The sequence below is a fragment of the Gossypium arboreum genome, chromosome 3, assembly GCF_025698485.1.
Source record: "Gossypium arboreum isolate Shixiya-1 chromosome 3, ASM2569848v2, whole genome shotgun sequence".
NCBI classification, from domain to species: domain Eukaryota; kingdom Viridiplantae; phylum Streptophyta; class Magnoliopsida; order Malvales; family Malvaceae; genus Gossypium; species Gossypium arboreum.
The window spans coordinates 84,451,649-84,476,308 of NC_069072.1; the positions used below are offsets into that span (position 1 = coordinate 84,451,649).

A 24,660-nucleotide genomic window follows, 5' to 3' on the forward strand; every position below is an offset into this window, starting at 1 on the left:
TGTATCTTTCGTCACACCTTTATTACTATCCCTATTTCCAGTATTTCTCAGTGGCCTACCTCTATTACTAGTATTACTCGGCCTTGCACTCTGAAATTTTTCTTTCTCAGCCATTTCAGGGCAATCTCAGATAAAATGCTCTTGGGAGCCATACTTGAAACAAGCCTGATCATTCATCCTACACTCGTTGGGATGTCTCCTTCCACAATGCTGACATTCAGGTCTGTTAGGCCTTACATTACCCACACTTGCCAGTGAAGTGGCTTGAGATTTCGAACCAGAGTATTGCTTCCTACGATCTCTGTGTGAATACCCAGCTGAAACATTCAAACGAGAATACATTTCTGTAGACTTCTTTGATTGAGATGGAAGTGACTTACTCGTTGGTCTTTTCCTCAAATCTCTAACTTCACTATCAGCTTTCCTTTTTTCTTTATTCAACTCTTCGGCCTTACAAGCCCGTTTGACTAACACCACAAATTCTTTTAGTTCTAAGATCCCATCTAACACACGAATATCCTCATTCAATCCATCCTCAAATCTCTTGCACATGATAGCTTCGGTGGAAACACAGTCTCGAACATATTTACTAAGTCTGACAAATTCTCGCTCATATTTTGTCACTGACATTCGACCCTATTTCAGCTCTAGAAATTCCTTATGTTTCTGATCGATGAATCGCTAACTAATATATTTCTTTCGAAACTCCTTTTGAAAGAATTCCTACGTAACCCTCTCTCTCGGTACCACCGATACCAGTGTATTCTACTAATGACATGCAGAATCCCTCAAAAGTGAGATGGCACACTTTAAACACTCATCTAGTGTGAAAGACAACTCATCAAATACCCTGATGGAGTTTTCGAGCCAAAACTCAACTCTCTCGGGATTATCATCCATAGTAGCTCTAAAATCTTTAGCCCCATGCTTTCGGATCTTATCAACAGGGGGCTTATTTATTCTTACAAATTCCATACCTTGTGGAGCTACGGGAACCAGTCGAGGAATAGGTGGGGGTGGAGGAGGTTAGGCATTCGGGTTTGTTCGAACAAACATTGTATACCACTCGTTCATCATGTGGAGAAAGGCTTCCCTAACCTCTTCTCTTTGACCAACTGTTGAGGGTCTACTATCAGACGGCGCTGCCTTTTGAGCGGGTGTCGGTACATTACTTTCAACGTCATCAGCCTCAGCTCGATTGGGATCCATTTACTATACAAAAACACAATTTAAAATTATCAGGAGTCATCACACTATCACAGTTCATTTATGGCATGTATAGCTAGACTCTTACACACATTACGTTAGTCTGAGAATCGACTAAACCATAGCTCTGATACCACTAAACGTAATACCCCTTACACGTATTCGATACCGAAACAGGGTACGAGGCATTACTGACTTATACACAAGCAATCATACAAAATCAAGACGTAAATTTCCATCCAAATTTAAAACTTTTCATATACGTCTATATCCTCCCTAAAATGAGCTTACAGGTCCCAAAACATGCATTACGAGCGGTTCGAGACTAAACCGTGAAATTTAGAAAATTTCTCAATACATAGAAAATTTTTCATGTTTCAAGAGCCACACACCCGTGTGGCTTGGGACATGCCCATATGGGCAAGTCATGTGGTCACACACACCCGTGTCCCTAACCCGTGTAACTCTCTGTTTGTCACCCAAGAACGAATTGAAGTCACACGACCAAGTCACATGGCCGTGCGCTAGGCCGTGTGGTCGATTTAAAATTTATGATTTTTTATAAAATATGTGCAGACTTTACATGCCCAAGGCACATGCCTGTGCTTGAGGCAGTGTCATCCACACGGCTGAGACAATGCCCATGTCTCTGCCCATGTGCTCAATTCTGAGCATTCTATTTTGCAACAATTAAGGTACAAGGACACACGGCCGGAACAGACACCCGTGGTGTAAGCCGTGTGGACAAAAACAAGGCTATTTACCAAGCCATGCTATCACCCTTTTATGCACACACCTACACAGCAAAACATAATACCAATCCAAGCAATTACATTCAACCAATTCAGCCACAATCAACACATCCACACATCATTCATATGCTACCATTTACCACATACAATCATCACATACTTATCAACTTAAACCATCCAAATTTCCACATCCATGAAAACATCATCACATGTATATATACTTGTAACACCCCTTACCCGTATCCAAGGCCGGAACAGAGTACGAGGCATTACTAGACTTAACAATACACATAGATGAAAATCGGGCCATAAAATTTCATTTAATTCAAAACTTTTCGAACACATGCATAACAAACAAAGCTAACTATATCATCACATCAAAACATAGGACATGGCACGATTAATTAAACTTATAAACCATAATGGATAAGGACCACATCTCATGATTTTATACGATAACTCAATGCAGACTGATACGTATGGTCAAAATCATAATAAAAATACATATCACAAACCAACTTCCTATACCTGCCACTCACTTGATATTTCTAATATTTGAATTAATTTTTCCAAAAATGATAGTTTGATAGTGTGATTTTGCCTCCGATGATCTCCAACCCTGAGCCGACCTGCCAATACTAAAGAAATGGAGAGGATGGGTAAGCTTTACGCTTAGTAAGTTCATATGGAAATAATAAGCAATTACTACTATGCTTTTCAAGATAAAACACTATAATTGTACAATTACACATATTCAGGACAGGCTGTTTTCTGGAGTCCTGGTGTTAAAAAAAATCATATCTTCAGTTAAAAAACTCAAAATCAAATTTCATAAATTTTATATGAAACTAGACTCATATGTATACTTACCAATTTTTTTCTAGAATTTTTGGTTGGGCCATTTACTACAGTTTATTAGTTAAAGTCTCCCCTATTTTAGGGTATGACTACTCTGACCCTTGTGCACTACAAACCGAATTTCTCCCTGTATAGAATTCCAAAGACCATTCCGTTTGTTTCCCTTAAAATTAGATTCAATAAGGAATCCATGCATGAAAGTTATGACTCTCAATAATTTTTTTACAATTTATGGTGAATTTCTAAAATTAGAACAGGGGATCTCGAATTCATTCAGACCCTTTTTCACAAGAATTCAAATATCACACAATATAGAATTATTTTGCTTTCCCTGTATCTTTCATGTGAAAATAGACTCATTAACATTTATTTCCATAATTTGTTTTAAATTTAATTCAAATTACACAATTTTTGGTGAATTTTCAAACTCATGCACTGCTGCTGTCTAATACTGTTTTACTACTAAAGTTCACTTTTACACAATTTCACTTAATCCATTCCATTTTACCGAGGTTCGCTCAAATATTGAGCATATTACTCATAAATTCAAATAAACATATACTTGCACTTGTTCATCACATAATCACTTTCACATGTATTTTCATTTAATCGATTTCCCGTTGAACTCATCGGAATAATAACAGATACACAATTGTCTGCACATTTTCCCATTTCCACACTTGTAGCCGAAGTTATCTGGTACGCAAAGTAGCCTGCACTTAGTACTACACATGCAACCAATAGTCTGGTACACGTAGTAGCCTGCACTTAGTACTACACACGTGACCTCACCATCTAATACACGTAGTAGCCTACACTTAGTACTACACACGTGATCACAGTTTTCGGGTACGCATAGTAGCCTGCACTTAGTACTACACATGCGACCTCACAATAGATCATTCGTATCGTTTTTATTCCGAAGGTTCAATCGGGAAATTCGTCACTTTTCAACATTTTACTAAATTGTCCATAATCAATTTAAATTCATAATTTACATCAAATAACCATTTGATAGGTAGCCACATTTCATATGATATCAAAATATAATAACATAAAAAGAATCGATAGATTATTTATGTACAATTTACTCAAGTGTCGATCTCACTATCCATAGTACCAATTGTCCATTCATAGTATAATAAGACACAACTCAAATATCAAATCAGCTTTTAAGAATTTACATAACATATATCACATATTTCATATATCACTTGTCATGTATCATCATTTTCCTGCATTTCATGTAACATTCTTTCATGTCCTATTTCCACATCATAAACACCATTCCATCAACTTTTCCAATATATTAAATCATACAATATATGCAATAATAGCAAGAAATATAATTCAAACATAACATTTCATTATTATTATCATACGAACTTACCTCGATCCAGAAACAACAATTTACCATTTTAGTCCATAACCTTGTATTTTCCCAATGTAAGCCCAAATCTCGATTTCCTTCATCTATAATATCACATTTAGCCTAATAATTAGTCACACTATTCATACGGGTCCAAAAATCATATTTTTAAAAATTTTTATTTTGACCCCTAAACTTTTGCATATTTTCACTTTTGCCCCAAGGTTCAGAAATTAAACTTCATCCTATTTTCTTATGTTTTATGACATGCTGATCATTTTTCCCTTCTATGGCAACATCAAATTCTCACTCTAACTTGTACTTATGACTATTAGTTATTTTTACCGATTAAGCCTGTAACACCCCTAACTCGTGACCGATGCCGGTGTCGGACACGAGGGGTTAACGGCCAAACCCTCTCAAGATACCAACCAGTTTGACATTACCAGTCAGGCTGGAAAACTGCGTCACCGTTGCCTTAAAAATCATATCTCGAGTTTCAAAACTCGGAAACTGGTTTCGTAAATTTTCCCTGAATTTAGACTCATATACCCATCCATGGATTTATTTTTAGAATTTTTGGTTGGGCCAATTGGTACAGTTTATTAGTTAAAGTCACCCATGTTACAGGGACCGACTGCTCTGACCTTCGCGCGTTACAACGTAAATATCTCCCTGTACAGGGCTTTAATACTGGTGCCGTTTGTTTCTAATGAAACTAGACTCAAAATGGAATCTTTACATATAAGGCATGACTCCTAGTTCTTTCTGGATAATTTATGGTAAATTTTCAAAGTCGCGACAGGGGACCCAGAAACCGTTCTGATCCTGTCTCACGAGAACCTTAATATTTCTCAGTATACCGGTCATATGGTCGTTTCGTTTCGTCCATATAAAAATAGATTCATCAAGGTTCAGTTCCATAATTTACTCACTATTTAATTCTACTTCTACTATTTTTAGTGATTTTTCAATCTCATCTCACTGCTGCTGTCCGCAACAGTTACTGCAGTAGACTATGCCAATTTCATGAATTTTTCCTTGGCCTTAATCATCCATCATACACGACACAAATTATGGCCACCTTATCAAAATTTGAGTTTCTAAGACTCGTGGCTATAGGTTCTAGCATCCCACTCGACGACCACATAGGCCATTTTCACATGGCTTAAAGTTTACAACCCACAATTCGACAAAATATAATAGCCTATACATGCCAAATGTTCTTCAACAACAAAAACAATACCACAAGATTTCAGCCGGTGTGATGACTTCAACGACAGTCCGATCACGCAAACAATACGAGTCCGAGAGACCTAAAATGGGTGACAAGAAAAACACCGAGTGAGTTTACAACTCAGTAAGTCATAAGCATTCATCAATCCACTGATAAAGTTACTACAACATGAAACAATAAACGAGGCTAGGTACTCATCCATATCGAATCTATACCAAGTCATACATCCACATTTCATATTCTACACAACAAGATATTTGAGGCATTTTCACACACTAACTCATTTCCACCACAATCATACAATTTCAATCACCACATAGATTTAAGGCTTACCAAATTCAACCCCAAGCATGAACATATTTTCTATTCGTCATGAGCTCGAGGTACTTACCCGATCCGCTGTGCAGGATTAGCTCGATAATGTCGCACACTCAAGTGCCAATTGTAAGGCAAGAGCATATAGTGAATCCGCACACTTAGTGCTATATGTATTCAACTCGCACACTTAGTGCTATATAATCAAACTCGCACACTTAGTGCTGTACAATTTTAAACCCGCACACTTAGTGCCAATCTTGTCACCGTGTCCATTTATACCCGTACACTTAGTGCCGAGACCAATACCTTATGTATTTTGCTGCCTTTATACATTCAACAATGGCATCATTCCATACACATACATTTCCATTTACACACCAACTCATTTAAACACATTTGCATATATATATTGATCATTTAAATCAACACCAAATATACGCTTAATGACTTACCTTGTGTTGGGTAAAACAGTCCAAGTCGGCTACTCGATGACCTTCGTCTTTCCCTTGCTTGATTCTCCTTCTTTAACTCCTTGAGCTTAATCAATAAATCAACTAGTTTAACCCTCTTGCTAAACATTCATAATTCAATTACACATGCATATGTATGTTTGTATATTCGCAACCATCCTCACTTATTACCCATTTGGTCAACAATCTAAGCCAAGACAAGGCTTCAATATGGTTGCCTCTAACCGAATACATGCACACCAATCTACTTCCTTTGGCGAATATGCATGTCTATGTGGAGGCCAATTTTACACTTAATACTACACAAAAAACAGCATACATTTTCCTAATTAACGCATTACATATTGTAGTTCTATACACATCTCTCATTTATTTCATAACCAAACAACATCACAAGCAAATAGACACCTTAAAATAGTATGCATGTCATACCAATTCATCATGTGCAAACATATATTCATGTAGGTGCAATGGCGAATTCTCAAGTGGCTTATATCCAAATATACACACATATCCAAAGCTTAAATCTTACTTACCATGCAACATGCATGAATCATACTTATGGATATAACATGGCGAATACCACAACACCATACCGTTTCAATTTGGTCATGGTTAAACAAAGAACTTAGTATCTCATTCAAAATGCTAAAAGAAAATCTAAGAATCCCCAATCCACCATCACATGAATCATTATCAAGCTTGATATTTAGCATGCAATGGCATTAACACCATATTCACTTTGGCGAATTTCATTCCCATGACATAACAAAGATTTGAACCATGGGCTAACAAGAACATCAAGCTAGCAACTAAAATATACATGAATCTCATGGCAAAACATCAAACTTACCTTAATCTAGGTACAAGTATGGCCAAACCTCCTCCTAAACCTCTTCCAAACCAACATGAAACAAGAATTCCTTCCTTCTTCCTTAGAATTTTCAGCCCAAAGGAAATGAAAATGATGAACAAAAATTCTTCTTTCTTTCTCCACACTCACGGCAATGGGCATGCATGAGACCATTTTTTCTTTTTTTTTTTTTTCCTTTCATTATTAAATTCCCATGCTCACTATTTTATTTTTTCTTACATACACCATTGTCCCAACATGTTTTATGACATGTTTTTACCCATAATCTCTTGTCATGGCGGCCACTAACTATTAGGGGAAATTTGACATGCAAGTCCTCCCTTGACTACATGCACTATTAGGTCCTTATAGATTAGCCTATCACTTTTCAAAAGTGTCACACAAATCCTACTAACTGAATTCACATGCTATCGGCTAAATCAAGCTTGAAATTTTCACACATTCATAATTACATATTCTAGACAATAAATATTACGTTCAAACATTTCGTGACTCGGTTTAGCGGTCCCGAAACCACTTCCGACTAGGGTCAATTTTGGGCTGTCACAACTCTCCCCACTTAAGAAATTTTCGTCCCGAAAATCTTACCGTAAATAGGTTTGGGTAACGCTCTTTCATAGAGTTCTCGGGTTCCCAAGTAGCTTCTTCCATCCCGTGTTTGAGCCATAACACTTTTACTAATGGAACTCTTTTGTTTCGCAACTCCTTCACTTCACGAGCTAGGATACTGAATCGGTTCTTCTTCATAACTCATATCGGCTTGAATTTCAACCTCGATGGACTAATTACGTGTGACGGTCGATCTATAACGTCAAGCATCGAAACATGGAAGACGCTGTGAATCCTTTCAAGTTCGGGGGCAAAATCAAACGATACGCGATCGGACCGACTCGTTCAGATATTTCATATGGCCCGATGAACCTCGGGCTCAATTTTCCTTACGGCCAAATCTAAGCACCTTCTTCCAAGGTGAAACTTTGAGAAAGACCTTGTCTCCAACCCGATATTCAATATCTTTTCTTTTCAAATCCGCATACGACTTTTGGCGATCCGAAGCGACTTTCAAACTTTCACGAATTACTCGAACTCTTTGCTCGGCATCCTTAACCAAATCAACCTCAAGAATTTACCTTCACTAAGTTCAGTCCGAATAATGGGGTACGGCATTTACGACCGTATAAAGCCTCGTAAGGCGCCATCTTAATACTTGATTGAAAGCTATTGTTGTGCGAATTCAATCAAAGGCGATACTGCTTCCATGAACCACTAAACTCAAGGATACAACATCTCAACATATCCTCGAGTATTTGAATTATCCGTTCGGATTGACCATCGGTTTGGGGGTGAAAGGCGGTCTGAAATGCAACTTGGTACCCAAAGCTTCTTGAAATTTCTTCCAAAATCGCGAGGTAAATCTCGGATCTCTATCCGACACAATAGAAATCGGTACCCGTGTAATCTCACAATCTGAGAAACGCACAATTCGGCTAGTTTATCCAATGAAAATCCGTGCGCACGGGATAAAGTGAGCCGACTTAGTCGACCTATCAACAACAACCCAAATCGCATCCTTCTTACTAGTCGACAATGGTAGCCCGGACACAAAGTCCATTGTGACTCGATCCCATTTCCACTCGGGTATCGTGATCGGCTGAAGCAATCCTGAAGGCACTTGATGTTCCGCTTTCACTTGTTGACATATTAAGCATCTCGAAACAAAGTCGGAGATGTCCCGTTTCATACCATGCCACCAAAACCGACGTTTCAAATCGTTGTACATCTTCGTACTCCCCGGGTGGATTGCCATTCGGCTACAATGGGCTTCGTTCAAAATTATTGGAATAAGTTCAAATTCTTTGGGACACACGACGACTTCGAACCTCAAACAATCGTCATCATCGGTTTGAAATTCCGAGTCCTTGTTCGGAACACATTCATCCCGTTTTGCAACCAACTCATCGTCGACTTTCTGGAGCTTCACGAATTTGACGTATCAATAATGGTTTGGCTTTCAATTCAGCTACTAACACATTGTCGGGTAGGATAGACAAGTGTACATTCATCGTTCGCAAAGCAAATAGTGATTTCGGCTTAAGGCATCCGCAACCACATTAGCCCTTCCTGGTGATAATCAATGACGAGCTCATAATCTTTTAACAACTCGAGCCATCGACTTTGTCGCAGATTTAAGTCTCTTTGGGTCATCAAATATTTGAGACTTTTGTGATCCGAATACACATGGCACTTCTCACCAAATAAGTAATGTCGCCATATCTTTAAGGCGAATACGATGGCAGCCAATTCGAGATCATGGGTCGGATAATTTTTCTCATGTGGCTTTAATTGCCTCGACGCATAGGCCACAACTCGCCCTTCTTGCATCAATACGCAACCCAACCCAAGTAGGGATGCGTCACTATAAATGACAAACTCTTTGCCCGATTCGGGTTGCACTAGAATTGGGGCTTCAATCAAATAAGCTTTCAGTTGATCGAAACTTTTCTGACATTTCTCCGTCCATTCGAACTTAACATCCTTTTGGAGTAGCTTCGTCATTGGCGTGGCTATCGTCGAGAAACCTTTTACAAATCGTCGGTAATAACCGGCAAGCCCCAAAAAGCTCCTAACTTCGGTAACATTCCTTGGTGGTTTCCAATCGACTATGGCCAAAATTTTGTTCGGTCCACCGACACCCGATCACGGACACCACGTGCCCCAAAAATCTAACCTCTTTCAACCAAAATTCACATTCTTGAACTTTATGTATAACGCTTATCTCGTAAGATTTGCAACACTAGCCTCGGTGTTCAAGATGCTCGTTTCATCTCTCGAATAGACCAAAATGTCATCGATAAATACAACTACGAACCGATCCAAGTATGGCCTGAAAATTCTATTCATTAAATCCATAAACACCGCAGGGCATTAGTGAGCCCAAACGGCATCACCAAGAATTCGTGAGTGACCGTACCTCGTTCTAAAAGCGGTTTTGGTATGTCCGATTCTCGGACCCTCAACCGATAGTACCCGACCTCAAATCTATCTTTGAAAACACCGAGGCTCCCTTTAATTGATCAAACAAATCGTCAATTCGTGGCAATGGATATTTATTCTTTATCGTCACTTTATTGAGTTGACGATAGTCGATGCACAACCTCATGGTTCCATCCTTCTTCTTCACAAACAATACAGTGCCCCATGGAGAAAAACTCGGTCGAGCGAAACCTCTATCCGTCAATTCTTGCAATTGAACCTTCAATTCCTTTAATTCCGTTAATGCCATACGATACGGGCTATTAAAATCGGCGTAGTACCGGTACAACCGATGCCAATTCCACTTCTCGAACCGGTGGCAATCCGGCAACTCCTCGGAAAAACATCCGAATACTCACAAACCACCGTACAGATTCGAGTTTCCTTTCCGTCTCTTTACTTCCAAACACATACGCAAGGTATGTTTCACACCCTTTTTCACATACCTCCGAGCGGTCATAGAAGATATTATCATGGCGTTCCTTTTAAATCGAGAGACTCGACTCGGACTACCTCATTATTTGCACTCCTCAAATCAATGGTTTTCCTTTTGCGATCCACCATTGCATCATGTACTGGTCAGCCAATCCATACCAAGAATAACATCGAATTCATTAAATGGTAGAAGCATCAGATTGGCGGGAAACAGATTCTCGAATTATTAGGGGCATCTCTTGCACACTTTATCAACGAGCACGTATTGACCCAAAGGGTTTGACACTCGAATTACGAACTCGAGAGACTCAACGGTAGAGTCTTCTTTGGATGCTAAGGTTTCACATACATATGAGTGAGTAGAGCCGGGGTCAATCAATGCAATCACAACAAGATCAAAGAGAGTAAAAGTACCAATGATAACGTCAAGGAGGATGCCTCCTCTCGTGCGGATGGCATATGCTCTAGCAGAGTACGGGTCTCGGATCGGACAGCCAGATTAGAGGCTCCTCTCGATTACCACCCCTACCTCCAGAGATTCTCGGGGGCCTACCTCCAGCCGTCGTTCCACTAGGTCTTGCACCTTGCGTCTTATTCCTCTCATCTAGCTCCGTGCAATCTCTAATGAAGTGGTCCTTCAACCGCATCCATAACAGCCCTATTAATGACTTACCCCAACATTCACCTAGGTGTCGTCTTCCACATTGGGGCATTCAGTCTCTCTTGACGATTATTGCCCACACTAGCTACTGAAGTAGCTCTGAGTCTCACAATGGTCTGGCTCTAATGGAAATTCCCGCATCGTCCTCGACTTCTTGGTGTCCTCCTGAACCTCTTTACAGCCGAGAACGGAGCTTTACTCGTCGATCTTTTACGGTAATCTCTTGCTTCAAATTCAGCCTTCTTCTTCTCCTTCCCAAGTTCTTCCGCCTTGCAGCTCGTTCGACTAGTGTCACGAACTCCTTTATCTCCAAAATTCCCACTAGTAACTTTAACTCTTCATTCAATCCTTCTTCAAATCTTTTGCACATCGCAACCTCATCAGCCACACACTCCGAGCATACCGACTAAGTCTTACGAACTCATGTTCAGATTCGAGATCTGATCATCCGGCCTTGCTTGAGTTCCAAGAATTCCTTACGCTTCGATCGATGAACCGTTGACTAATGTATTTCTTTCAAATTGGATTGGAAGAAATCCCAAGTAACTCGTTCATTTGGGACTATGGAAATTAAAGTCCTCCACCAATAGTAAGTGAGTCTCGCAACAAGGATATAGCACACTTAAGACATTCATCGGTGTGCATGACAGTTCATCTAACACTCTAATGGTGTTATCGATCCGAACTCGGCCTTTTCGGCATCATCAAGAACTATGGCCTTGAACTCCTCGGCCCCACGCTTCCTAATCAAGTCCACGGTGGTTTACTCACCTCACAGATCGATGAATCGGAGGCATTGCGGGCTCTTGGGGTGGAGTATTTAAATTCGGAATGGTTGGACAGCCGGGTTGGTTCGGGCATATTATGCGACCCACTCATTCATCATGGTGAAGAAGGCTTGTTTCGCCTTCATTTTGATTATTCGCGGATGATCGAGGCTCAACGGCGGTGTCCCTTGCGCAGGAGCAGCCGCTACACTTTCAACGTCATCCGCCAAGGGTCTCTCTACCCGGGTTCCATTGCTAATCAAAACAAAAATTCCAACCGTCAAGTCATCACATTATTAAGCGCTAACAATTTGGCATGTATAGCTAGACTCACACGCGCTATGGTAGTCCTAGAACCGACTAAACCATAGCTCTGATACCAATAAAATTGTAACACCTAACTCGTGACCGACGCCGTTGTCGGACACGAGGGTTAACGGCCAAACCCTCTCAAGATACCAACCAGGTTTGACATTACCAGTCAGGCTGGAAAACTGCGTCACCGTCGCCTTAAAAATCATATCTCGAGTTTCAAAACTCGGAAACTGGTTTCATAAATTTTCCCTGAATTTAGACTCATATACCCATCCATGGATTTATTTTTAGAATTTTTGGTTGGGCCAATTGGTACAGTTTATTAGTTAAAGTCACCCATGTTACAGGGACTGACTGCTCTGACCTTCGCGCGTTACAACTTGAATATCTCCCTGTACAGGGCTTTAATACTGGTGCCGTTTGATTCTAATGAAACTAGACTCAAAATGGAATCTTTACATATAAGGCATGACTCCTAGTTCTTTCTGGATAATTTATGGTAAATTTTCAAAGTCCGACAGGGGACCCAGAAACCGTTCTGGCCCTGTCTCACGAGAACCTTAATATTTCTCAGTATACCGGTCATATGGTTGTTTCGTTTCGTCCATATAAAAATAGATTCATCAAGGTTCAGTTCCATAATTTACTCACTATTTAATTCTACTTCTACTATTTTTAGTGATTTTTCAATCTCATCTCACTGCTGCTGTCCGCAACAGTTACTGCAGTAGACTATGCCAATTTCATGAATTTTTCCTTGGCCTTAATCATCCATCATACACGACACAAATTATGGCCACCTTATCAAAATTTGAGTTTCTAAGACTCGTGGCTATAGGTTCTAGCATCCCACTCGACGACCACATAGGCCATTTTCACATGGCTTAAAGTTTACAACCCACAATTCGACAAAATATAATAGCCTATACATGCCAAATGTTCTTCAACAACAAAAACAATACCACAAGATTTCAGCCGGTGTGATGACTTCAACGACGGTCCCGATCACGCAAACAATACGAGTCCGAGAGACCTAAAATGGGTGACAAGAAAAACACCGAGTGAGTTTACAACTCAGTAAGTCATAAGCATTCATCAATCCATCGATAAAGTTACTACAACATGAAACAATAAACGAGGCTAGGTACTCATCCATATCGAATCTATACCAAGTCATACATCCACATTTCATATTCTACACAACAAGATATTTGAGGCATTTTCACACACTAACTCATTTCCACCACAATCATACAATTTCAATCACCACATAGATTTAAGGCTTACCAAATTCAACCCCGAGCATGAACATATTTTCTATTCGTCATGAGCTCGAGGTACTTACCCGATCCGCTGTCCGGATTAGCTCGATAATGTCGCACACTCGGTGCCAATTGTAATGCAAGAGCATATAGTGAATCCGCACACTTAGTGCTATATGTATTCAACTCGCACACTTAGTGCTATATAATCAAACTCGCACACTTAGTGCTGTACAATTTTAAACCCGCACACTTAGTGCCAATCTTGTCACCGTGTCCATTTATACCCGCACACTTAGTGCCGAGACCAATACCTTATGTATTTTGCTGCCTTTATACATTCAACAATGGCATCATTCCATACACATACATTTCCATTTACACACCAACTCATTTAAACACATTTGCATATATATATTGATCATTTAAATCAACACCAAATATACGCTTAATGACTTACCTTGTGTTGGGTAAAACAGTCCAAGTCGGCTACTCGATGACCTTCGTCTTTCCCTTGCTTGATTCTCCTTCTTTAACTCCTTGATCTTAATCAATAAATCAACTAGTTTAACCCTCTTGCTAAACATTCATAATTCAATTACACATGCATATGTATGTTTGTATATTCGCAACCATCCTCACTTATTACCCATTTGGTCAACAATCTAAGCCAAGATAAGGCTTCAATATGGTTGCCTCTAACCGAATACATGCACACCAATCTACTTCCTTTGGCCGAATATGCATGTCTATGTGGAGGCCAATTTTACACTTAATACTACACAAAAAACAGCATACATTTTCCTAATTAACGATTACATATTGTAGTTCTATACACATCTCTCATTTATTTCATAACCAAACAACATCACAAGCAAATAGACACCTTAAAATAGTATGCATGTCATACCAATTCATCATGTGCAAACATATATTCATGTAGGTGCAATGGCCAATTCTCAAGTGGCTTATATCCAAATATACACACATATCCAAAGCTTAAATCTTACTTACCATGCAACATGCATGAATCATACTTATGGATATAACATGGCGAATACCACAACACCATACCGTTTCAATTTGGTCATGGTTAAACAAAGAACTTAGTATCTCATTCAAAAATGCTAAAAGAAAATCTAAGAATCCCCAATCCACCATCACATGAATCATTATCAAGCTTGATATTTAGCATGCAATGGCATTAACACCATATTCACTTTGGCCGAATTTCATTCCCACGACATAACAAAGATTTGAACCATGGGCTAACAAGAACATCAAGCTAGCAACTAAAATATACATGAATCTCATGGCAAAACATCAAACTTACCTTAATCTAGGTACAAGTATGGCCAAACCTCCTCCTAAACCTCTTCCAAACCAACATGAAACAAGAATTCCTTCCTTCTTCCTTAGAATTTTCAGCCCAAAGGAAATGAAAATGATGAACAAAAATTCTTCTTTCTTTCTCCACACTCACGGCAATGGGCATGCATGACACCATTTTTTTTTTTTTTTTTTTTGTTCCTTTCATTATTAAATTCCCATGCTCACTATTTTATTTTTTCTTACATACACCATTGTCCCAACATGTTTTATGACATGTTTTTACCCATAATCTCTTGTCATGGCCGCCACTAACTATTAGGGGGAAATTTGACATGCAAGTCCTCCCTTTGACTACATGCACTATTAGGTCCTTATAGATTAGCCTATCACTTTTCAAAAGTGTCACACAAGTCCTACTAATCAATTCACATGCTATCGGCTAAATCAAGCTTGAAATTTTCACACATTCATAATTACATATTCTAGACAATAAATATTACGTTCAAACATTTCGGTGACTCGGTTTAGCGGTCCCGAAACCACTTCCCGACTAGGGTCAATTTTGGGCTGTCACAAAGCCCTTTTGCTCGTTTTCACTTAAAACCGAGTAGCACAAGTTGTCTAACATAATTTAAAACCTCATATTCTATCATAAAACACCAAAATACACAAATTTAACTATGGGTATTTTTCCAAATATGAACCCTAGGTTGAATTATTGCTAGCATAAGCTAAATCAAGTTACCGGGACTCCAAAAACGTAAAAATCATTAAAAAGGAGGCTAGAACGAACTTACAATCGAGCTTGGAAGCTTGGAAACCCTAGCCATGCAGTCTGCCTTGGTATACACGTCCATGGTGAAGAAGATGAGCAAAATTGGCTTTTAATTTTGTATTTTAATTCATTTTACCCCTAAATGACCAAAATGCCCTTTTTACTAAACTTTCCAAAAATTCCATCCATGTCCAATTTTTGTCCATAAACTTAGAAATTGGTCAAATTTCTATTTAAGACCTCCCAATTAATATTTCAAAGCAATTTCATACTAGAAACTTCTAGAATGCAAGTTTTGCAACTTATTCAATTTAGTCCCTAACTTCAAATTAAGCACTTTATGCATAGAATTTCTTCACGAAATTTTCACACAATCATGCAATCATATCATAGACCTCAAAATAATCATAAAATAATTATTTCTATCTCGGATTTGTGGTCACGAAACCACTATTCCGATTAGGCCCTAATTCAGGATATTACAATACCTAAACCAATATTAGGCAAATTTCAATGGCCATTTACAAAATGAATTATCAACCAACAAAAGCCAATACATTTGGCCAATTCAATTATGACACATTACAAAGTAACCAAGTTCCAATACATGCCATAACACAAAATGTCAAATTCAATGGTACCCAAAATAATTAGTTGATAGTGTGAGTGGATCTCCGATAGTCTTCGATCCCCGAGCTAGCTTGGTGACACTATAAGATAAGGGAAATAAAAGGGGAGTAAGCTTTGAAGCTTAGTAAGTCCCTATCTTAATAATAGGCATCATAAACCAATATTCAACATACAATTAACATGATGATAATTGGCATAAATATTATTAAGATCTTATAATCATAACTTACTCAATCATAACCTTACCGAGGGTTCATCACATAATGTGCTCATCACGTATGAGTTTTTCTCGCATACCTCAGTAATCTCGAATTGGATTTACACGCAATTCATCTTTCACGTACTCATTAAATTACCCGTTAAACCACCTGGAATACTAAAGGATACTTGGGTACACACAGTACCATACCAATGCCATATCCCAGATATGGTCTTACATGTAATCTCGTATTGATGCCAATAGCCTAGCTATGGTCTTACACGAAGTCTCATCTCGATGCCATATCTTAGATATGGTCTTACACAAAGTTTCATATAGATTCCATATTCCAAATATGGTCTTACACATAGTCTTAGTAACCCTAATGTCATGACATTTGTATCCTAACTATTCCTAAGGATCAACCGGGATTTCACTCTTATCGTAACTTTGTCGAATAATGTCCATGAGTCAATCACAATTCATACAATATTAAAGCATTTAAAACATAATTAAAATGATGCATTATTTACATAAGAACTTACCTCGGTACAAAAATAATAGAAATGAGACCTAATCGTCAAACACTTAGTTTTTCCCCCGATCTAGGTTCGAACCTCATTTCTCTTGATCTATAAAAGAAAATTTAACTCATTTATTATTCACATTACTCAATTTAGCTCAAAACTCATATTAGGGAAAAATTACATTTTTGACCCTAAACTTTGACATTTTTACACTTTGGTCCCTAGGCTCGTAAATTGAAATAGATTCAATTTATTCAATTCCCAAGCCTAGCTGAACCTCTTTTATGCTTATAATAGCCCACATTTTTCATTCAATCACACTTTTACATTCATTTTATAACCTTTTTACAAATAGGTCCTTTTGATATTTTCATCAAAAATCACCTAGCAAAAGTTGTTTATCATACCTCAAACACACATTTTCTACATTAGACTTCAAAATACACGCATACATAACATGAGTTAAACCATAGACCTTAATCATTTCCCAAATTAATGGTAGAAATAGATAGATTGAATGACAACTTCAAAAATGTAAAGAACTTTAAAAACGGGGCAATAACAGGCTTACAATCGAGCTTGAAAGTGGCCAAACCCTAGCTATAGCTTCCCTTCTAAATTTTGGCTCAAGCAAGAAGAAGATGGACTAAATTTTGGCTTGATTTTTGCTTTTTAATTCATTTAATTACTAAATGACCAAAATGCCCTTTTTATTAAAACACTAAAATTATCTTACCTCATGTCTATTTTTGTCCAACTTAAAGTATAATGGACTAATTACCATCTAAGGACCTTGAATTTAAAATTTTATAATAATTAGACACCTCTAGCATGTAAAACTTAACTTTTGTACTTTTTACAATTTAGTCCTTTTTGCTAAATTGAGTGCACAAACGTCAAAATTTTCAAACAAATTTTCATGAAATCATTCCATAAAACTGTAGGCCATGAAAACATAGTAAAAATAAATTTTACTACGTCAGATTCATGGTCCTGAAACCATTGTTCCGACTAGGCCCAAAATTGGGATGTTACATTTAATGACTCAGTGGATCTTAGCTTATCTTCCCTTAATTTGGTCATATTTTGGTCTAATGTTGCCGCATGAGTAATTTTAGATTGCACCCAAAATTGTCACCGCACCTGACAGCTATCTTGATAGGAGCAAAAATGTGTGAGTTGTCCAGTCTAGTACAAGTAACCTGTATATACAGAGGTAGCATGATTCTAAGGAAAGGACACCTAGGCTATTTGGGAAAAATATAAATATTCACATAAAAGAAGAGCTTTTTGGATTATCATCTTTTTCAACCTATCCTTTGAAGCTTTCAGCTCCGACGGGTGAACCAACGTGAAAGGGATGTAGTCCGGCTCTTGACGAGGAGCCCTGAGTGCAACCCAAGAGGTAGTAGAGAAATTCAAGTCGAGTTGTCTAGAAATAATATTCTCCACTTGTTTCTTTTATTTTTTTTCTTTTTTCAACACTGGTGATTACTTTTTTTTATGTTAGTATGAAAGTACACATGGTTTCTGGATTAAATGTTATTTTATTCAATCTTGCTTCTGATGTTTAATCTTTGGGTTTGAATGCTCTTAGCATGAAAGCATTATTGCAGTCGCTGAAACTGAAAGGTGTGGTGACAGCTCAAGCTAACAAGATGACAATGGAAGTTGCTTAAGATTAGAGGAATTTAATCCACTTGTTCTTAATAGTGTCCCATTACCAGCATTGGAAGGCGGGGTTAATGTGCAAGTTTAAGTCTTTGATTAAATATAGAAGTTAAGTTTGGTAAGATATTTATTGCAATTTAACGCACCGACAATCACCTATCCTTTTATACCTTGTGAGCACTTAGTTTTCTGTTGAATATTCACATTGGGGATCCCAGTTTATCATTATCATATTTTATCTTGTTATTTTCAAGTTATTACTTCAACACCTACTCTCAAAATTTATCTCATTTTATCTATTTATTACACTGACATTGATAGACAAAAGACAACCATACTTATGGGATCAATATCCGACAGACTCATATTTGTCTACAATACTTGTATCGATAGTGTACGCTTGCACATTAGTGCTATGACGTGAAACAACCAATCAAGTTTTGGCGTTGTTGCCGGGGATGGCATTCATTTGATGTTTTTTTTTGTTTTTTTTTTCATAATATTTAGTTGCTACTAACTTGTTTTATTTTTGCCATTATTTTCACATTTTATTTTAGGTGTTATATGACCCAAAGTAATTTGAAGTTTATTGCCGATTTTGATCCAAAAATTGAAAGAACCGTTTGGAGGAGACTTTGAGAACAAAGGAATTTGGCTTTTCCATGAAACAATGCAGTTATACCTCTGATGTAGAACCAAAATGCTAATGACCCACCGTTCCAACAAGATGATCAAATACAAAACAGGACTATACGAGATTTTATACTACCTGTCATAGGTGACTTTCAACCAGGAGCTGTTAGGCCAGCAATTCAAGCTGGAAAATTTGAACTCAAGCCAGAAATGTTCCAAATGCTGAATTCTAATGGGCAATATGCTAGGCTACCACATGAAGATGCACAAAAGCATCTAAAATCATTTTTAATAATTTGTGTTTCCTTCAATCAACAAAGTGCTCCTGATGACACTTTAAATATGCAATTATTTCCTTATTCCTTGTAGGGAAGAGCTCTTACATCGTTCTTTAGGTTACCTACTAGATCAATTACATCTTGAAATGCACTAGCAACATAGTTTGTTTTACAATATAACCTACCGACAATGAATGTTCATCTACGAAATGATATTACAACTTATCATCAACTGGATAATGAAAATCTTTCACACTACATGGGAACGTTATAAATCTTGGCTTCAACGTTGTCCCATGTACGACATTCAACAGGAAACACAAATTGAGATTTTCTATAATGGGCTAAATTAACACACGAGGAATCTTGACGACGCATCAGTCTGGTCCTTTGCATAATTGTACTTATACTAATGCTATTGGAATTCTGGAGAGAATTTCTCAGAATGATTATGAATATCCTATTTCTAAAATTGTACAAGCAAAAGCTACTCTGGGAGTTATTGAATTGGACGCAGTATCTGCACTTAGTGCTCAAGTTTCTTCTCTTGTAAATATGATAAAAAATATGCATGGGACTAGTGACGTTGCACCTATACGAGTCGCTCAACAAGTTGATGTTCCTACTTTTTGTTGTGAGATTTTCAGTGACAACCATAGCTTTGAAAATTATCCACAACATGCAGAAAATTTCTTTTATGTTAGTAACATCTGCAACAATTATTATGGCATCTATTATAATAATTCTACATGCAATCAACAGTCTTGGGGAACTCAGAATTCTGGACAAAATGCTGCTCAATTTCGATATGGGAATATATCTCCTAAAGGAAATTATAATTCAAGACAAGGGAATTACAATCAACAACAGTATAACTATAATCAACACACTCAGATGCATCCACAACAAGGCCAAATGCATCCAAACCAAACCTAGACGCAGCCACAACATTTTTCAATACTGAATCATCATGGTCCAGGACATCAACGACAATAGTACACGTAAGCTTCTCCTTCTGACCCATTAGCTACTCTTGAGACTTTAATGCGGGGGCATATGACTCACACAGAAGTTATTGTGCAAGGGAATTCATCTTCTATTCGAGCATTGGAGGCACAATTAGGACAACTTGCTTCGAATCTAAATACTCGACCACCGGGCACACTACCGACTGACACAAAAAATCCTAGTCCAAAAGGGAAAGAACACTAAAGGTTATCACTCTTAAGAGTGGTAAACAAACTGGTGAGCCGACTATAGACACTGTTGTAGCACCTCAAGATATTGGTGAAGTGATCTTTGGTAAGAAGGATGAATTTGAAGAGCCTGTTGATGTACCAAACAAAGAAGTTCCACAAACTGTCACTCATATGCCTCATGTTTGACCCTCGAAACTGTTGACGAAATCAAAGGTGTCGGGGTAATTAGATATATCTTTACCCTTACCTTTCCTACAAAGATTCAGGGAGAATGAACATGACAAGTAGTACCAATAGTTCCTGAACACATTGAAGAAACTTCAGGTCAATTTCCTTTAGTAGACGCCTTTGTGAAAATTCTGAATTATAAGAAATTCATAAAGGAGCTCTTGTCCAAGAAAAAGAAGCTCAGTGATATGGAAACTATTGCACTCATAGAGGGCTGTAGCTCTGTTTTGACAAATGAGTTGCCCCCTAAAATGAAAGATCCTAGGAGCTTTACTATCCCATGTTCTATTAACAACCATTATTTGGGCAAGGCCTTATACGGTTTGAGAGCTAGCATCAACTTAATGCCATTATCTAGTTTTAAAAAGTTGGGAATTGGTCCCATCAAACCTACTACAATGACATTGCAACTAGCTGATCGATCTTTAGCTCAACCTGAAGGGAAAATTAAAGATGTCTTAGTTCGTGTGGATAAATTCATTTTTCTAGCTAATTTTATCATACTTGACTGTGAGGCAGACATTGAGGTTCCCATAATATTGGGACGATCATTTTTAGCCACCGGACAAACTCTTATTGATGTTTACAAAGGTGAACTAACCATGCGACTTAATGATGACCACATTACCTTTAGTGTTTTTGAATCTATTCATATGAGGACAAAGAAGAATGCCATACTATCAATGTGTTAAATGATTTAATTGCGGAAGAATTCAACGAACAAAGCACAATACTTTTTGAGGAGTTTGTAGTGACTTCTGATGATGAATTTATAGATGATTGTGACAGTATGGTTGAAGCTAATAATATTAAACTGAAGTATGGATGGAAGATCAAATCCTTAGACTTAGATAACAGAACACCTCCAATTTTCAAACCATCTATTGATGAAGCTCTTACTCTGGAATTGAAATCATTACCTACTCATCTTAAATATGTATTTCTTAGTGATAACATTACTCTCCCCGTTATTGTCTCCGCAACGTTAGATGTAACTCAAGAAGAGAAATTGGTCCATATTCTTAAGCAACATAAATGAGCTATTGCTTGGAGTATTGTCGATATTCGAGGCATCAGTCTATCTTTTTGCATGTACAAGATCAAGTTGGAGGATGAAGGCAAGCAATAAATTTAGCAACAAAGAAGATTAAACAATAAGATGAAGGAAGTTGTTAAGAAAGAAATTATAAAATGGCTTGATGCTGGAATTATTTACCCTATTTCTGATAGCGATTAGGTAAGTCCAGTGCAATGTGTTCCTAAAAAAAGTGGCATCACTGTGGTTAGCAACGAAAAAGACAAATAAATTCCTACATGCATTCCTACAGGATGGCGAGTCTGTATGTCTTATCGCAAACTTAATGCTGCCACTAGGAAGGACCACTCCTTTGATTGACCAAATTTTAGATAGGCTTGCTGAAAAAGCCTATTACTGCTTCTTAGATGGCTATTCTGGATAGAATCAGATTGTTATTGCATCGGAGGATTAAGAAAAAACTACTTTCACTTGTCCCTTTGGTACTATCATTTTTAGCCGAATGCCTTTCGGTCTTTGCAACTCACCAGCCACATTTCAAAGGGGCATGATGGCAATATTCTTGGATATGATTGAAGACTCTTCAGATGTGTTTATGGATGATTTCTAAGTCTATGGGAATCATTTTGATCATTGCGCTGACAATTTGGATAAAGTATTGCAGCGATGTAAAAACACACATCTTGTTCTAAATTGGAAAAATGTCATTTCATGGAAACTAAAGGCATTGTGTTAGGCCATCATATCTCTCGTCAAGGCATTGAAGTAGATAAAGCTAAAGTGGAAATCATTGAGAAATTACCTCCACCGATAAATGTGAAAGGTATTCGCAGTTTTCTTGGGCATGCGGGGTTTTTATCGAAGATTTATTAGAGATTTCTCGAAAATTACAAAGCCTTTATGCTCATTGTTGAAACAAAATCGAAAACTCCTCTTTGACAATACATGTCTAGAGGCATTCATTCAATTGAAGATGCAGCTTGTAAATGCACCTATTGTCGTAGCACCCAGTTGGTCTCAACCTTTTGAAGTCATGTGCGATGCAAACGACTTTGTTATGGGTGTTGTTTTACGACAACACAAGGGAAAAATATTTCACGCCATCTATTCTGGGAGCAAAACTCTTCCAGAGGCGCAAACCACCTATACCACGACAGAGAAAGAATTTTTGGTTGTAGTCTTTGCTTTTGACAAGTTTCGTTCTTATCTTGTCAGTGAAAAGGTTACCGTATTTACTGATCACTCGACGTTGAGATATCTTTTTGCGAAGAAGAATGCAAAACCAAGATTGATACGCTAGATCTTACTGTTGCAAGAATTTGACACCGAGATAAAAGACCACAAGGGTTCAAAGAATCAAGTTGCAGATCATCTGTCTCAATTGGAAGTTGGCAGCGAAGATGGAAACATGCTTCAAATTATTGACGCATTCTCGGATGAGAAGTTATTTGCTGTAGATGCAACCCCTTGGTATGCGGTGTAACAGCCCGAATTAGACCCTAATCAGAATAGTGGTTTCGGGACCATGAATCCTAGTTAGAAAAATATTTAAAAATTATTATCTGTGTTTGTTTTATGTGAATTTATATCTGTGAAATTTTCGTGATTTAATTTTGTCGTTTAGGTATCCGATTAAATAAAAGGACTTAATTGCGTAAAAGGGAAATTTGGTGGTTATTTCTAAAAGGGACCTAATTGCTATTGGCTTCTTTAATGGGAACCTTTATGTTGTAAATAGTCCACTTACATGTTAGTTGGATGGTATTAGGCTTATAATATAAAGTTTTTATAATAATTCATTACGGTTATATTTGTAAATTAAACTTTAAGTTATAATATGTTATAATATATATATCATAAAACATAAAATAAAGTTAACATATGTGTTAGTATTATTGTTCTTGCCGAAACCAAATAAAAGAAAAAAGAAACAAGGGTTCGGTTGCTTTCAAGCTCAATCAAGGTATGTGTTTAGCTCGGTTTTTGATAATTTTTATGTTTTTGAGATCATTGCTTCGAGTACTACAAAACCCATACTTGAATTTTTCATTTTGGTGAATATTTTGAGTTATGCCATTGTTGAGAGCTTGTGATTTTTTTTGTTTAATGATGAAATATGAAAGATATGTTTTAGATTAACATGTTTTATATTGGAATTTTTGATAATTTTGAGTAATTAGGACTAAATTAAAAAAATAATAATTTGAGGGACTAAAATGTGAAATAAATGAAATATATTGATTTGTATGAGTATGGGTAAAATTCGACCCAACATAAGTATGTTGAAATTTTGTATATTTTGTGTCTTGTGCAATAGGGACTAAATTGTAAAAAGTGTAAATGTCAGGGATAAAATGGTAATTTGCCCATTTATATGTTTTTGGACATAATTGAATGAAAATATGTTTGAATGAGCTTAATTTGAATATGTTTAGATCAAGAACCAAAGAAATCAGATTTAGATCGGGGGAAAACGAAAGCTGTCGACTAGCTACCCTGTTCCATTCTGTATCGTCCGAGGTAAGTTAATAAGAAAATATGTGTACTAAATTTAAATTAAATGCTAAGTACACATGCTGGAATGAAATATATGAA

At 37.5% G+C, this 24,660-nt stretch overlaps 1 protein-coding gene across 1 annotated transcript; it reads left to right on the forward strand.

Moving 5' to 3' along the window:
• Positions 1-21,217: 21,217 nt before the first annotated feature.
• LOC108465108 (uncharacterized) lies at positions 21,218-22,068 on the forward strand. Its single transcript, XM_017765423.1, has 2 exons — positions 21,218-21,620; positions 21,740-22,068. Exons 1-2 carry the CDS (start codon positions 21,218-21,220, stop codon positions 22,066-22,068), a joined length of 732 nt encoding a protein of 243 aa, XP_017620912.1.
• The last annotated feature ends 2,592 nt before the right edge of the window (positions 22,069-24,660 follow it).